We start from the raw sequence: 18857 nt of genomic DNA on the forward strand, positions 1-18857 counted from the left end.
TTAAAGCCAAGTAGTTTATGTCTCGCCACACAATTTCCTAAGTGCATCAACATAAGAAACTCCTTACTGGGCTGGGGCTGGAGAAATGCTTAGAAAGTATCCTAAGGGCAGATTAGCGAGCTCTTAATGATCACACTGCAGATATAGTTCTTAAACAAAAACTTTGCAGTACACTACTGCTCCCAAAATGCACAACTTTTCGTAAGATTCGCAATTTTGATTAATTTATAATACATTAAATCATTAATAGATGATGATTTATTATCGTGTTTCAAAATAAAAAAAATCTGAAGATATAGTCTAGTGAAGTCGATGTAGTTTTTATGTCACAGCCAAATAAAAATATTTGTCGCGTGCCAAATAGAAGGACACAAAAGGGCAAATTCGAGTTTACTTAATTTATAGTCATCTAAATAAGATTTTAGGAAATTACTCTATTGTCATTGCAACAATGCATCGAAGTGCTATTTGTACTTGGAAACATAATTCAGATTTTTCATGGGAAAACGGGTTTTGCAACCTCTCGGTTGATATCAGATTCGGGATTTCAAACTAAACAAAATATTAAAACTGATTGATATCAGGTTATAGGTAACTTGGGGTTCAAATTTGAAATCTTGTCCTCGCCAGACCAAATACTAATATATTGCGCATGTAGCGTGTACTTGCTCAGGTTTTTTCAACTCTGGAATGTGTTCTACCACATGGGACTAAAACTAAGTTTTGGATAGCATGAGAAACATCATTAGCCTCTCCAATAATGTTAATTAAAATTTAGTCCAAACAACCGCACTATCCAAAAATTTAAAACAAACAATATTTTTAATTTTTCATTGACTAACAAATGATAATTTAATAATATTTGTTACTAATAATATAGTCCACATCAATGTGAATAGAATGGCGTTATTTTTTGTCGATATCTTTTATAGTTGTGACAAAAAGTGACTTTGAAAGAGGGGCCACTTTCGTATATTTTCAATGATATCTCGACCAAATGATGAGCTAGGGAGTTGAAAATTGGTATATCGGATTTTATCAGAAAAAGCTCTAAATTGCACCAAATCATTTAAATACCAGGGTGAGGCCAATTCTGTATGGAAACACGACCAAAACCTTTCGCATTCAATTCATATCACCAGTTTACTATAACCTGGTTAAATTATAGCCTCTGGTCTAGAAGTGGCTCAAATTCAAACGTTTCTCGAAAATCCCTTACAATATCCTCACCAGCTTTCCATCTATTAAGAAACTGCTCCACATGGCAGTAGAATAGGACTTGAACTTTGCAATTACACTTGCACCTCTCCGCTATCCGTACAAGAGAGTGATATTTGAGCACTCAACCTCAGTGGAAATACGTTTTCAAAGTTCAAAAGCATTGTGTTTACTTGTGACAAGTGAGTGTTTAATGTTGTATGAAATTTTGTACACAGACTACACGTACAATCGAGGAAACCTATTATATACACACATTGTAGTGGCACACGCGACCAGACTAACACTGTGTCCGAAGAGGTTGTCGTTTGTAAAATATTAATACCCTCGATCCACTATGTAAATAGGTACATCTATTCATTGCATAAATATATATATATATATATATATATATATGTGTGTGTATGTGTGTGTGTGTGTGTTTATACATCCTAGGACAGATCCATGAGCTGAGGTAAAATCCAACTCAATTCAGGGAAGAATGTGAGAGATTGCCAGTGTTCAAAATGGGCATTTGCAATTGGATACGTATTTTCGATCAATATTCTCAAGTAAAAGTTGATATCACTACTGCTTGATATTAGGTTATCCATAGAATTTTATATAATCTTTATTATTTTCATTCGTTTCACAGTAAAATTTTAACTGGAGTACCCACAAATAACTAATGACACATTCACAATGGCATAATTAAACTAGTTCTTAACAATTCAAAAATATATAAAGAGTGAAATCTTTGTGAATATAAATATTAGAAAGATGTTCAGAAATATTAAACATGTTCAGCAAGTTATAATTATAAATAAATGATTAATAAAATAATTTGCAAAAAAATAAGAATATATTTTTCCTTAATTAGTCGATCAATATTCATAATTTTATCTTTAATTACTGATTTTGAGTACAACCACAAAATAAAAACTTGTCTGTGTTAACGTAGAATACGATAATTTATTATTCTATATCTAGTTTACGAATGCCACATTGTAAAATAAGCTCAAAACAAAAATATCCTCTATAAATATTAATTTTTAACCTGATTACTATGAGCTTATTAAATAAACGCATGGAAAGCTACTTTATGGCAGAATTTACTTTGCGTGAATTTATATATCTGCAAATGCAATTCCGACACAAAATTTCATAATAAGCTTAAAATAAAAATTTCTTCCGTAAAATGTTAGTTATATATGTCATTATATAATATCCTTATATATATAAGAAAATATTTATCATTATTTCATCTGATTACTCTAAGCTTATTAAATAAACTCATGAAAAGCTACTTTGAATTTGAATTTATATATCTACAAATGCAATTCCGATACAAAATTCATAATAAGCTTAAAAAAAAATTTCTGTAAAATTAATTTGCTGGTGCTTATTATTTCATCTGATTACTCTAAGCTTATTAAATAATCCCATGAAAAGCTACTTTAAAGCACATTGTGATAATTTACCTCTCGAGAAATTTCACATCTTGATCGCAAATGCAATTCCGACTCGAAATTGCACAATGAGCTCGAAAGAAAAAATTAAATTTAATATCAAATTAATTTTTAGACATTCTTATATTTATTATTCTTTAAGATTGCTATAAGCTTAACACGTTTGCAGACAGTGAAGATACAAAAATTGACAGTCATTTTATTTTTAAATTGGTTGTGATATCATCATATTTTATATCCAATATTTTAATCATTATACACGATGAATGCTATAGCATCCGTACCAAATATTAGGATTTCATTGTAAAATATCATGCGAAACAGTACGCGATTGTGAAATATTTAAATAATAATAAATGGAGTTTTAGTGTGTAATACTTCAGAGTACTGTGGGTACTGGTGTAGAAGCAAAAATTGAAAAGTTCTGAGCAACTAAAGGCTAAAACTTTCAATGCTAGGTTACCAGTTGTAATCACGGAAGATTAATTAACATTAGAGGTTTTTATAACCATGTAACAAAAATGCACATACTTTGTGTGAGGCAAAAGTTTTGTTCCGAAGCATACCTGTGCTCGAAGGAAAAAGATCCTCCGGGTCGTGTTAGGGAACCCGTAACAAACTAACAAACAAATTTGCAAGTGGTCTAGCAATCTACTTTATTACTGTTTCCCCCCGAACGTGCAAGGAACGTCAGTCACGTCTGCCGGGCTTTATAGTCGGTGTATCTGTGCTAAAGCGTATTATACCGTATTATAGCGCCTCGTGCCGGACTAACACCTCTTGTCCGAAAGGGGCGCCGCCGGAGCGCCGTAGCGCCTGGCCGCCGATAAAGCCCACCGGGGAGCGCTTGTTTCGGAACGCTTCAAAACTTTCGCGAGCGCAAAGCTCGCTAACACTGAACAAAACAAAAGCTTGTAATGATAATTGGACTAATTGCGCCCGGCTTCAACGTGAATAACACAATCGCACGGCTTTGGACGGGCGATAGTTTGAATTTATGGTACGGCCGGCTGCGTTTGTTAGCAGGCTATATAATACTATAGAGTAGGGCAGCCTGATAGTTTTTCTACGGTTCGCACTTGAATTTTTTGCTTTCGAGCTTATTGTGCAATTTTGCGTCGGAATTGCATTCGCGAATTGGATATAGAATTTCTACCGAGGTAAATTATCGTTAACGTACCTTTTCATGAGTTTATTTAATAAGCTTAGTGTAATCAGATGAAATAGTAAGTATAGGTATTATTAAAAAATAATATAGCTGAATTTTTGTTCGCATTGGAACCAGATATAGAATTTTTCGCCAGGTAAAATATTTTGTTCACCAATGCCAGCTATGGAAGCTTCTCATGAGTTTATTTAATGAGCTCGCAGAAATCTTATAAAATAATAAGTTTGAGACTCAAAGTTAATATTCCATAAAATCCCTACAGTTTCTTAAGGGGCACAACTAGTGTGAAATTTTCAAAAAATCGAATTTTCAATTTTTCCATATTTCGATGAGTTATACCTTTAAAAATAACATACCAATATTTTAAACCGATATCTTAAATAGTTTTTGAGTCACAGCCATTTAAAGAGTATATATATATTGTATACGAAGTATAACGATCATTTAATCTTTAAACGCGTTTTTTCTCGAAACAGCATTTTCTGAATTTGCTGCAGCGATTACTGAAAAACAAATGATCCGTTCACTATCAAATTTTTTTTACATGTTCTATATATAGTTCTCCGTAAAATGAACTATCGATTTTTTGATCGGATCAAAAATCGAATTTTGGCAGTCGAAAAACGACCAAAATCTTGGGTAAAATTCGACTTTTTTTTGAAAACGCCGTCATTTTGTCAATTTTTGTTTTTTTTTCTTTATCGTAGTTCATTTTACAGACAATATTATCTAGTTTAACAAGAATTTTTTTTAAATTTAATCTACGTAGAAGGCCGGAATCACTGCAGCAGTGAAGGGCCTTTTTTCTGTTGCGCCGTTGGAGATCGACGATAATTTAAAAAATATTTAATTTTTTTCTTAAAAAATTTTACTATGTCTTCTTAAAACATGTATAAATATATTCCTAAAATTTTGAAATGATTGATAAAGTAGTTTTTTTAATATAAATTCCCAAAAATCACCTTTTTTAGGCGGTTACACTAGTTGTGCCCCTTAAGGTCATTACTGACGATTTGTTTACATTAGTACAAATTTTATTCAAAAAAACGATGATGGAAGTTAGTGTCAATATACAAATATAATTAATAAGAAATTATTATTCATATTACTAATCGAGCATGTATTTTGAAACCAATTGCCTCAGGCAATTTGTGTAATTTTACCTTAAAAGAAAATAGGTCTAATCATTATCTTTATAGCTTATTAGAAATAAAAAATCGCATAAACAATATTACATAATTTTATCACAGTATAAAATGCTCCTTGAAAGAGCATTCTGTGTACGTTCATTCGTGGATCCAAGAATAAAGTTCTGCTTAAACGTGTCTGACGTTTCGTTCATGTCTCGAGATAAGAGCAATAAAGTAAATTGGCTGGGTCCTTAGAAATTATTCTGTCACTAAACTGAAGGTCTGCGCGAGTTCAGATTCTCTGAATAGGAAAAATGTCGGGAAAATGAAGAATAGTCACAAACTTTATAAAAGAGAGGTAAACGGAAATCTTAGAATAAATAATATTAATAATAAAATAATATTAGAATAAATAATGTGTCCTAAAATGATAGATCTCAGTAAATTAGTATCATCCAAAGTCATCCCAAAATTTATTTATCATTATCCTGATTGGTTATTTCCGTCCGTCGGTCATTTTCCGAATTGGCCGGGCGGTCCGGCGTCGAGAAAGTCATTACCAAAAATGTCTTCCCATATCAATGTGTTAAAGGCGCTTAAATGGGCAGTAGTGCGGTCTGACCAAGGGGGCCACGGACTGAATACGACCACCCTACATGCACTCTATACCATTATAATAGTATCGCTCTCTCAAAACGATCCCGGTAATGGCTTCGAAACTTATTAAGCGCACAATCATCAGGAACAAAATTATTAACGAACGCGAAATTAATTTTCTCTTCACGTGCCCGTATTTCATAAAACAGATCAAAGTAAATTGTGGGCTTGCGTTACCGTGTTGGATACAAATAATTCTTCTTAACGGAATACCGTTTTAACGCTTTATGTAGGTATACTTTACAAGACGAACGTGTATATAAGTTACATGAAAGGTGTATTCGTATACAAGGGATGTTCACCCCTTGGGCAGTTATCGCGCTGGGGTTGTATATAATGAATTATTTTCTTCTTTAAGACAATCATCCGCTACTCAACGGCCATTCTGGGAAATACATGATTGTATTTATCATATTTATCTTATAAAATATTACGTAAGTACACGTATCTACTAGCAACGTTATGGTATACTTTTATATAAAAAGATTGTGGATTTTATACGCTCTTTCACAAGAGGACATAACAATTTTACTTCATGGATTTAGTGTTTCGATTTTATTAAATTGATGCCAATTATAAAATTCAAATTTATTGTGTGAAAATATTTTTCATTTTAACAAATTGAGATGGACACAACTATGAAACAAAAAATATTAGTAAAATATCCACTTCTTCACTGTTCTGGCTTATTCTAAATCTAAATTATCATTAGAAAACTAAATTCTACTTTATAAAGCGACAATAAAACCGATTTGGACTTATGGCGTAGAGTTGTGGGGCTGCGCCAGTAAATCAAGAATTTCATCTATCCAAAGGAAACAATCTAAAATTTTAAGATGTATTGCAAATGCACCTTGGTATGTCAGCAACCGAATACTACATAACGATCTAAGAATCGATACTGTCCAGGAGGTAGTGAAAAACAGAGGTGGAATTCATCATGACACGATCATCAACCACAACAACCCCACATGAATTCCCGTTTTACAAGCATCACATATTAGAAGATTGAAGAAGAAGCATCCCTTCGTTCTAATGCATTAAAATGGAGTAGCCCACAGGGGTGATCTCCGTCATGTCATATATATAGAACTCCAATACTGTTACTGGAGTTCTAATAATCAACACAATAGCTTATAGAATTATTTTTTTCTGATTGCTATTTAATTATTGTAAACAAAAAAAAATATCCACTTCTGACCAAGTCTGACAGCAGTATTCATAAATTATTCAAAAATCAATTCGTTAGAAATTCTACTAGTTTTGTAGTAGTATTCACACAAATTATTATAATAAAATGTATTTATTAAAATAAACTTGCCTGGTTTGATGCAAGACATGCCACACGCTCCATCACACAAACATTTCTTCTTCTTAGACTTGCAATCCTCGTCTGAAGAACATTTTCGAAGACATTTCTGACCCTGAAATCAAATTCATATGTATTTACTCCATACAATACATGTATTTGCTCTTTACATATAAAAATAACATTACCTACTACAATTACCACAATTCATAACCTTATCTTATACCAACACTGCAATTTATAACCAGGAACAATCGTACTTTTCTAACAAAAAATATTTATTCATGAATCACTTTGTACAATTACACCGATAAAAGAATGTCTGATTATAAAATTACTACTGTAAAAGAACACATTAATGTTGATAAGAGCTAAAAGCTCTTGGAAAAGTTTGCTAAGTATATTCATAGTTCAGAATGCACTTTCTCACAATAATGCCACCAAATATGCAAATTATTTTCTGACAGAAATTAAAAGTTAGAACTTTTAAAAAGCTCTGGAGGTGGATAGTAATAAATGTCACCTAGAGATAATAAGTACAATCTCTACATTTTAAAATTTAAAAAATTAATTTGAAAATGCATTGTATAAGAATTATTATCTATTTAGTTCCAAGAAAGTTTGTAGGATTAAAATCAAATTTTTAATATTTTTCTTTTCGTTTTTCAGAAATATAAATGTTAAAAATGTGTTTTGATTAGTGTCATTGATTTTTGTAGTTTTCAAAATAACTGGTGTTTTTATCACAAAAGAAAGCTCAAAACTTATGAATGCCTTTTTACAAAAAAATCCCAATAACTGATTATTTTTTTATAACTGTATATATTGTATATTATATCTATTGAACTAAATCGTTGAAGTCTTATAAATATAAAAACAAAAATTTCTCTACCATAAGTTTCGCAGCGCTTGAGGGAAATAAATAACCATTTTCTATACTTAGTTCGATTTTTAATACCCCCTTGGCACAATTTCAGAATTCCAACCCACTGAAGTAAAAGCAGAAACGTTCCGAAGTATTACTTTAGTATATCTATCTCTCAAAATCGGATTTTCCTGGTGAATTCGAGTTCGAGCCCAAATCACTAAATAGTTTCCTCCTGGATAGCGCAAAGACGTGACGCCATTAACGAAAAACAATCAGGGCCATCAATTCCGATGGCGTGTATTAGATTAAGCTCATGTAGCCTCCTGTATTTGCCATTAATATGGCTTTAAGTCTTTAAACATTCCACGTTGTAGGGGCATTACGTTTATTGTGATTGGTTTAATCTGGGAATAACATAAATGCAATTTAGGAAGTACAACTTGCAAAGGTACTGGAGTACCAATTCAGAATTTTAAGGGAAACAAATATGAACATCCAGGAACATTTGAGAAAGTCATCGGAACATTACTGAGGTTTATTTCTAAGAGGGTTCCTACATCATTGTAATGGAAAACAATCAAATCTATCAATCATGTTTAGTGTAATTGGATCAAAATAGTAAGAAGCTACTCTTGAATCCAAGATAGCAGGAGGTTACTCTTAAATTTAATGTAAAATATTGGGAAACATATAAAAGCACATGGATGATTTTAGACAATTTCGACTCGTTTTTATAGGAAATCTTTATTTGAGAAACAAATAGTTGATACATTTTGGAGTTGTGAAGTCAACTTCACAATTCCAAAAATCTTTAAATCTCAAATTTTATTGATGAAGTCAATTTTTGTTAGATTGAATGTATGTTAGATTGAACCAGGTTGTTTTCTCTATTGCCATCAATGTAGCTTTTAGTCCTTAAACATTGTACGTTGTAGAACATTATGTTTATTGCGATTGGTTTAAGCCAGATGCAATTCAGGAAATAGAAACGATCCAAGATAGTAGAAGATTACTCTAGAAATTACTCAGAAAATCGTTCAGAAAAACCGGGACACATGCAAAAACACAAGTATTAGCACATATAAAAAAGCTTCTCGAAAAACTCTTGAGTTCACTTTACCAATTTTGATGGGATATCACGAAACCAATGTCTGTTTCCTAAAAACCCAGGTGAATAAAATCTGTGTCCTCAATTGTACTACTTTATGAATAGTTAGTTATTCGTGTACCAGATTAGGCTTATATAACTTTGTGTATTACCATTAATATAACTTTAAGTCTTAAAACATTCCATGTTGAGGAAGCATTACGTTTATAATGATTAGTTTAAGCCAGGAATAACATAAATGCAGAATAATCTCTTGAAGATACTTGAGTAATACTCTGAGATTTATTCAGAAATTCCTTCAGAGAAATTGCAAATTATAGAAATATATAAATAATATACTGGTAAAGGATATATGATAGTATTCTAAAATGTAAATATATTGCATTTAAATTATTTTGCAATGTAATATTTTGTGAGATTAATGATTATGAAGTTACATAACTCTAAATAATAAAAGATTACCAAAATAATACTTTTTACCACTGCAGAATGATTTATCTCTGCAAGGCAAGTTCTATGAACCATTACGGTTTTTATGGAGCCTCCATGTAGCATAATAGCTCTCACGTATAGAAAAGGTAATTAACTAACTTATTTTTGCCGTTTTCACAAAGAAAAACAGTTTTTGCTTAAAAGAGTACTTTTTCAAGAAAAAGTTCATAAAAAATGACAATGTAATTTTGTTTTATATATTACAAAGTGTTTTTAGTACATGTGTTGCTCGAGCTGCTTTTTATAGAACCATTGCAAACAGTTTCGACAAAGTTCTGTAATTTCTTGCGTTTCGTATTAGATTAGATTTTGTTTCGGGAAGTGTTATTATATGATGTTTTTAAATTTAATTCAATGAGAATGGAAATTTAATATGGAGCTATATAATATTTATTTTTACAACTTATAGTTATTGCTATTACTTCTATTATTAACTTACTAGTAAGGTAGCTTGTTCCTCATCCCTTGGACAATCAGGTGATGGTGAATTCCTTGGATTTTTATAAACTCGTCCATCGTCATCAGCTTCTGAAGAGTCATCATCACCTCCCTCCTCCCAATCATCATCATCATCGTCATCAGCATCAGCTGCTTCTGCAGGGGCCTTTGTTGGACCTGCCAGACCTAAAAATAATAAAAAAATTAATAACTAAACTATAAATTCCCTTGGATAAAAATGTATATCTATATGTATCTAGACACAACTTTATATGACCTTTATTACTTCTTTAGTATAAAAGCTACAGATATTTTCTATTTATCCTTGTCAGTAAAGTTGACAAGGAGAATTCGTAGCTTCTCTTCATTACAAAAATTGTCTTGAGGTAGGTACATGAGTTATATAAAGTTTTGCAACTGAGTTAACCTAAATAAAATTTAAACTTTTGTTATCTGTAAGCGTTTATCCATAATGCAGGTATTCATGCAGCTCAGCAAACTTTTTATGAAAAGTTTGAACTCTTCAAATAGTTTTGTATGGAATATAAAGTAATAATATATATATATATATATATATATATATATTTGATGCTATGAGTAAATATATATTAAACCCAAGAGAGTTGGAGTTTTATCGAATAAAACTTTAGTTAATTTTTAATTGTTTAGTTTAGTCTCCAGATACCAACACAATTTCAAAAACTTTTATCAGAGGCGGTTGAAAAATATTACAAATATTTTTGTAACATTTTTCCACTATACAAAATTGCCAAAAAAATGACAGACGTTTATCTTCATACACTTTTTCGATTTTTGTTTCCTTTATATATATGTGCATAATGTGTAATTTTATAGCATAGTGCAAATGCAGCCGAGATTTGCTCTGTTCTAAAAGGCTAAATATTTTACGTTTCTAACATGCTTGGCATTTTCCTTTTATGTTTTCAATTTTACGATCAAAGAACATATATTGGAAATGTACTATGTAGTAACATACCGAGACTTTCTAGAATTTTTCGCGGGTCGACGCATGTCATACAGGGTAATAAAATTCCCGTGTATGTAATGATTTTTCTATCAAATAAGCAATTGGAAAAATGAAACATAGAGATCTTATTACGGTTGTATAAGCCATATACCACACGGTAATATATAAATCACTCACTATATCGAATCATAATGTTCATATTGCAATAGTTCAATTAGGAGTGCAAAATTTTAAAATATAGCCGGGAAAAGCAATTCAAAAGTAATAAAATATGAAATCCATTATATGACCAATATTAAATCTTCTCGGAAGTATAGATGAGAACTAACTAAAGTGCACTCAAATCATATACTGCATGTTTCACAATTCCGTTAGAATTTTATAGCTCTTCAGTATTGATTCTCTCGGGACACTTAGAATTATTTGCTTTGTTTGCACTATATTTTATGTCTGATGATATAAAATAACCGTTTCGGACTCTATACTAGTTTGGACCACTATACAACTTCGCCTAATAAACTTTCTGTGTCCTGGGAACGAAAATGTAAATGGCAGATGTTTTAACACATGAGTTCGAGAATTCCATTTAATTAAAACAAAGTAATTTTAAATGTCCCGATTTTCAACACTTTTTTTAATCAAGGCTTAAGTAATGGATTTTGACTGAGGGTTTAATTAAAATTAGATATAGTAAGGTTCTGGACAATGGGATATAAATGTGAGCAAAAACTCTATGTGGGTAGTTAATAAATCAGATGGAACAATTATAACTTTTAATATATGGGAATTCTATGAGAATAAATTTTGCCTGGTTTAACCATTGGTCTATAGTACAGTGCTTATTACATACTAGAGATGGGTAACTCACTCCGGAGTTATCACTCCGATTCAACTCCTTCCTTGGAGTGAATCCGAGTGGAGTTGTCTGATTTTGATTCCCAAGTTTTTTGTCAATTTGAGATTTATATGCATATTGAAATGCATAAAATAGTAATTATTATAATAAAATGAACAAAAATGTTTGAACTATTTGTAAACTATTTTCAAAGTCTTAATAAATCCTTAGATATGTTAACAACACACTAGTGAACACATTTTTGTCAAGTATTATGATTCAAAGTTGTCGGAGTTGTGGAGTTGTTAAGTGGATATAACTCCTCTCTGAAGCGAAGTCAAATCCTAACCGAAACGGCTTCGGATATGATAAGCCCATCTCTATTACATACTATTACATGTGAGTATTTTTTGTGTCATTTGAAGTTGATAAAATAATTAAAAATAGTACCCACTTTTGTAAGGCTAGGATGTTAACCTGCAAAATAAACTTATAAAAATTCATTCATTTATTTTTGATTAATGTAACGTCCGAACATTAGAACTCTACCGATTATTGATCTTTTATCATTCAAATTGAAATCTCAAAATTCCACGTTCATCCCAAATATATGCAAACCTTATTGTATGATCGGCAATGGAGATTATCAGGTGCCCGAAATAAATTGCAACTGGGAATACATTAATGCAAACGTTCTAATATGAACGTATTGATATACGAATTTAATTACATTGAACACTAATTTGAATAGAAATTATTTACTGAAATCAGTGAATATAATAATGCTGTTGAATATATTATCATTTAATAATAGAGAGCCTCGTTCACGAGGCTTCCAGTAGAATGAGCTTCTAAATCCCTTTATCCAGAAATGTGGTATTGCATTCATAAAATAGCTCTATTATGTTAAATAGTGCTAAATATATAATAAATAGTGTTAAATTACTTACTATAATTATTATAAAAAACTAACTAGTTTTATATAATAATCTGTTATTAGATCAAAAAAGCTCATTTAAAATAAAATTTATTAACAGATATTTAGAAAAAAATGTACGGAATCTGCAGTAAACCAATTTACCGCAAACTGTATCAAAGTTTTATATCAAACACGTAGTCGACAATATCAACAAAATCTATATATAAAATTATATACTGAATAATGAATTCATTATAATTATCCCAATATGAAATTGCAATTGCAAAAAACATGTATATTTGAAATTTATATGCGTATTTATTTTCCGTTATTCTATGCATAATATTGGATTTATATTCATTTATAAACTTAATGATTATTTTATTCAACAAACAAAATATCTCAAAATACAAATACAATACCCGATTTATGTGTTAAAATGAATATAAATCGAAAACGCGCGCTACTATATAAATTGTTTCCTGCAAAAATACTTCCTGCTACATGCAAATATGGAACATTTATAAATATATACATATATATATGTGTGTATATAAAATAATACGTATTTACGCTATACCATCATTTCGTAGAAAAACAAGAAAAATAGAACTTGGCATGCAGTCATCTTTATTGTCATCGATCAAGTTCTTTCCTTAGGCCAATATAATCACAGGACTATTGTACTACGTTCCATGAATACATAAAAGCTTGCAATTAACGATAACGCTCAAACATTTATTTCTGTACTATTATATAAAAGCTACAAAATACAATACAACAATAGTTGCGAAACGTCTCTGTAATATACCAAATTAGACAGACAATTTTACAAAAAGTATTCTTGTAAGATCTACTGTTTGATAGACTACAAATAAAGATAAAAAAGTTGAAGCTGAAGGTTTATAGGTTTCGTTGGCAGTTGCACATCAGAAAATCGTTGGGACCGTTTCCTTGCGACAAAATATTGGTATAAGAATTTTTTAATACTGTTACATGGCCACGAAGGGCTTCGATTTCCTGTTGTGCGTCTTCAAAGTGTTCACTTAGGACGTTGATCTGGCATTGCATGCGTTGTCGAATTTCATCACGATCGTTTATTGCGGATCTCGCCGCAGCACGATTCAAAGCTAAATCCTTTTCCAATGAGAAAACTCTTTCTTGCAGCATTTTCTTCTGGACCTCGTGGCGATCTTTCAATCTCTGAACCTGTCTTGCACATTCTTCACGTACCGTGTTTAGTTGCTGAACAGCTCTTTGTGCTTCTGATAATTGTTGTTCCAGCTCCTTGATCCTCGACATGCTGTCCGCGCAACCTTGAAGTTCCGACTCCATCTGGTTACGTAAATCGTTGTATTTGGTTTCAATAGATTTAACATTTGCCATCAAAGCTGCGTTGTCTTCTTCTAACGATTTCTGGGTTAATCTTGATGAATCCAATTCGCACATGAGACACCGTTCTCTTTCCTTGCAAGAACCCATCTCTATTCGCATCTGTTCCATGCACTTTTCGAGCTTAGCTTTCTCATCCAAAGCTTCTTGACATTTTAGTTGAGTAGTTTCCAGTATGAATGGTAAAGGTGACAGCTCCTGAAGTTTATCCTGAAACATTTTCTTAACGCGTTGCAGTTCTTGATTGACTTGTTCGCTGATGCGCATATTATCACGTTCCAGAATATCTACTTGTCTCCGCAATTCCTCGACAAACTGTTGGGCCTGTAAATACTTCTTACGATATTCATCCATCTGGTCCATGGTATCCTGAGCTTGTAGACGACAGTCTTCTAATTCATCACATAGCTCTCTATTTGTATCTTTCAATTTCTCGATCTCGGCCTTCAACTCGTTGATGTCTGGCGTGGGTTCTTTTGGTGTTTTCTTACCACAAGAGCAACAAGGATTTTTTCCGCCTGCTGGGGCGGCGGAGCTGCCTTTCTCAGTGCGCTGTTTAACAGAGCAAAGATCTTTGTGCATGGCCTTCATTTCTCGTTCCATGTTACTTAATTTTTCTTGCAAATCGTAGCCGGTACTTGCGCTGGGTGGGTGTTTGTTCGCGCATGGTGTCAATGCTGCGATCAGCTGACCAGCGCACATTTGTGGACAACGGCCCTCCATTGTCTCATTGAAAATCCGCCCTGCACGCTCAGAAAAACGCCACTAGAATTTTGATAGTAATTGGGATTGATTTAAATTATGTTACATTTTTGTTTGTGACATGTGATGGAATTTTCATCGAGGACTAGATGCTATGTCATCAAGTGGCTAGTATGTGTCATAATTCAACTGACAATATTTTGATTATTGTTGTCACTATTTTATAGTATTTATCCAAATTTGTATGCATTCGCACTAGATATAAGTAAAACCGGACTCGTAAAATAGGCAAGTTTTGAAAAAGCTTTAAAAGTACTATATAAATTATAATACTAGATACATAAATAAATAATATATATGCATACTTTAATTTGAAGTTGATAAATATATCAACACGTCTCCTGAATCTCACAATAATTAACAGATATATTATATATTCCTCTTGGGAATAACGCAGAATATCGACAAATTCAATCAATCTATGCAAATCCAAATGCCAGCGCCAAGGAAATTACACTCCGTTATTTGTATTTTATATCATATTTTACTCACGTCATTTTAAGTTATTCATCCCCCGAATCAATATTTCGAAAAGACACGAATATATAAATATAATAATATAGTAGAATAATAGTGTTCTATTATTTTTGCGACTGAAAATATATATACAGTGAGCAATTTGAATTCTGCACAAACACCTGCTCGGATTCATTTTATTGACTATAAATATTGAGATATTAACATTATTACTACCCTACCTCATAAAGATATATTTTTTAAGTTCAAAATATAAAGCCTAGAGATAAAAATATCATTCATACATTGCCGATAAATTATTATAATGTACTTACAAATGGAATAAATTTAGAATATGAGTAATATTTCATTTCAGGAACAGATCTATTTGTTATAATTTGTTAGCGATTCTTATATTTCATTGTGAAAGTCGCAAAAGCATTATTTGGACGTCTGCCAAAATCTAATTTCGTGTATAGAGTACGAGCTATTGAATAATCAATATTTATTTAATACTCCGAATATCGTATTTCCGTAATTGTGAGATATAGAAAATAATTATAAAATATTTAGACACAAATTATTCAATAACGGTAAAAGAAACATCCAAAATAAGAAATATGAATATCCTATAAGTTTTGTTAAATGATTAAAAGTTTTTGCAGTCTTTGTTATATAGAGTAAGAAACGTTTCGAGACCATCATTTGTGTCATCATCAGTGCATCATACTGTATCATAAAATGTATAATCTTTGAAACAAATTTGCTGACTTGCATTGTTTTATAGAACTTGGTCAAGATTTGACCATGGCCTTTTCTATTTAACCCGGAACCCTTTGGGGTAGGGAGTATAAATGTATAAAAATAAATACCTGTAACTTATAATATCTGAGAGACTAACAAAAGTAACGAGAGGAGAAGGTTGTAGAGTGAAGATTAATAAACATCGTAAACGAAATAGTGGTTTTATTCACATATCTTATGGTAACAGGATATTTATAATTTACAGTCCACTTATTATCTAATTAATAATAGTGATTCCCACCAGGACTGTTGGTTCAAATATGTACCAATTCAAAAGACCGATGGTTCACCAGTCTCTCGGAAGTCTTATTTATCAAAAGAGTGAACCTTTACCAAGGACTTATATTTCGAAAACCTTTCTTCTAATACCTTCTATAAAATCCCTTCACATATTGACACAAAATAACGTAAAAGTTACGGCCAATTTCCACACATGTTTTTAATACTGCACACGTAGTAGAATTCCAGAGTGAATCTTTTCCAAGTGTCTCCTTTTGGCATTCCGTAAATAAAACCAATATCGTCGTCTGCTTCCAAAATAATCCAGTCTACGTGTAATGTGTATTTAATTCTGGTTTACGACTTTGCATCGCGGGCAATCTACAACCATGAGTCAGCCACGGAATTTTCAACTTAATCTTCGATATAAACTCCAATACTGCCGGAGCTGTTATACTTCCTAATATTATAGACATCGAACACATCCCTTTCTGGGGCGAAATAAACGTGCTTCCAAGATAACTATCATTTATCATATGATTTTTGTTATTTTTTAATTTTAAAAGTCTACCTAATATAAAACAGACTGGGGTAATTATTCGATAGTAAATGTCGGAATTTTGCACCATAAAATGTATATACAAAAAAAATAATCAATTATATAAACAAACTGTATTATATTCATATAAATGATTCATATACTCGTAGTACGGGTTAATGAATACTTAATGTCATAAATTTTTAAATTTGGGATACCCACTTTTTATAAATTTTTCAAATATTTCTGCATCAATAAATTCATATGTCAACAAATCCTTTTCCCACTATTTGTTATCACATAATTGTTTATTTTGTAAATCCATAAACATTGATGTATTGTTTATAATCTAACCCCTGTATTGTTTACAATATCTGCTTTGTTATTGAATAAATATTATTATTGATAATATTTATGATTTTATTATGTGATATTTATAGTTCAATGATCATTATTATTCATTGCAATTCTATAATAATTATATTCTTTTGTATGTAATTATATACCTATACAATTTTTCATTTCAAATCCGTACCTACTCGCAAATTATAATTATCTACTATGTTTGTAATGTTACATTTTCATAATTTAGCATCGTAATTAATATTTCATTTTATGTAAATATAAATATATATATAATATATATATATATATAACACTCGTTGTCTGAATTTTTCAATAATATATAATACGTTTGACCTAACAAATAACGTTTTTATAATTATCCCATGTTTTACCACATAATCATTTTCCAATTTCATACAATATAATCATTCAAAGCTTTAATGATCTGCAATTAAATTTACATTTATAATTTATTAAAATGCGCTTTTCTGCTTTCGAAATCATATCACATTGCTATTATGAATTTAAAATTAATGAAATATCGAGCTGATAATGAACCTTCTGCTGGGTGTTCTTTGATGTAAAATTTAAAAGGCAATATAATATTTTCAGGGAGATATATAAATCTATTTTTATCTGATAAAGGACAAATTTACTTGGCGTAAAAATGTGAGGTAAATATTATTACATTTTTTGTTTCCACCAAAATAGGAATATATTTATACTCGTTCAAATAAATACGGAATATGAAATGAGGGGCATTATAATATCTTAAAATATATATAAATCAGTTAACAAAAAAACCGTTTTCAAGCAGATGAATTTAGGAGAATATTCAAATGCAAATTCAAAACTTTAATAAACAATTACTCTGCATATTCATATTTATTTATCATATTTATCAACTTTCTGAAGGAGAAGTTTATGTTTTTGCCTATTTGTTAATTTTATGTTTTCTCGATGTTTCAATTCATTCTGAATCATTTGACATTAAAATTAGTTAGGTATGTGTGTGTGTATTTTAAGTAGTAGGGGAAAGTCTCGTAACGCCGGACGACACTTAGCGCCGAACACTCTAGTTCAGGGCTTCTTAAACTTTTTTATATAGCGACCCCCCTCAAGCTTAGAAAGTTTTAAACGACCCCTTCTCCAAATAATAAAATATATATTAACCGTTATCGCACTATTTTGCAATGTAAATAAAATAAGGATTGAAGAATATACCCATTCATGTTATATATAATTGGAAACGTTGACATAAAACTATATATATATATATAATATATATATATATATATATATATATATATATATATAGAATTTTATGATATGAGTGGAACGAATATTAATTGTTTAATATGAACAAAACAGCACTCAGATTTGTTTAACACAACTTTATTTTATGATTACAGACGTTTCGAGACCATGGTGTGTCTCATCTTCAGTGTAATTTCAAAACAGTTACTTATATACTACACATTCTTTAATAATTTATTTAAATTTCATTAATTTTTGGTATACAAAAAACACCAACTATTCCTTGCAATGCTTGACACAGTACTAAAGAAGAAACATATAACACTTACAGAATATTCTAAACAAATTTGAAGTACTTATCTAGATGGAGACAGAATGGGTATCATTATAATGCAAAAAAAGGAGTGCTATCGCATAAAAAATCGTTTTAAAAAAATGAAAAAAACAAATAATTTATTGAAAAAATAAGATAAATGAAAAAAAATTTTATAAATTATTAATGATGT

At 30.9% G+C, this 18857-nt stretch overlaps 2 protein-coding genes across 2 annotated transcripts in view; both read right to left on the reverse strand.

The window, feature by feature from the left end:
• LOC113383179 overlaps positions 1–10873 on the reverse strand; it is a 49154-nt gene extending 38281 nt beyond the window's left edge. The window contains exons 1-3 of the mRNA XM_026621425.1: positions 10834–10873; positions 9838–10022; positions 6943–7045 (exon numbers count right to left, since the gene is read on the reverse strand). Of these exons, the coding sequence (XP_026477210.1) occupies positions 6943–7045; positions 9838–10022; positions 10834–10873 (328 nt within the window). The remainder of the gene's footprint in view (positions 1–6942; positions 7046–9837; positions 10023–10833) is intronic.
• A 2608-nt stretch (positions 10874–13481) lies between these two features.
• On the reverse strand, positions 13482–14693 carry LOC113383180 (tropomyosin-like). Its single transcript, XM_026621426.1, has one exon. It carries the CDS (start codon positions 14691–14693, stop codon positions 13482–13484), a length of 1212 nt encoding a protein of 403 aa, XP_026477211.1.
• Between the last annotated feature and the right edge of the window lie 4164 nt (positions 14694–18857).

Source organism: Ctenocephalides felis, unplaced genomic scaffold (assembly GCF_003426905.1).
Source record: "Ctenocephalides felis isolate EL2017-DRISC unplaced genomic scaffold, ASM342690v1 CF-g0.4_SCAFFOLD_03570, whole genome shotgun sequence".
NCBI classification, from domain to species: Eukaryota; Metazoa; Arthropoda; class Insecta; order Siphonaptera; family Pulicidae; genus Ctenocephalides; species Ctenocephalides felis.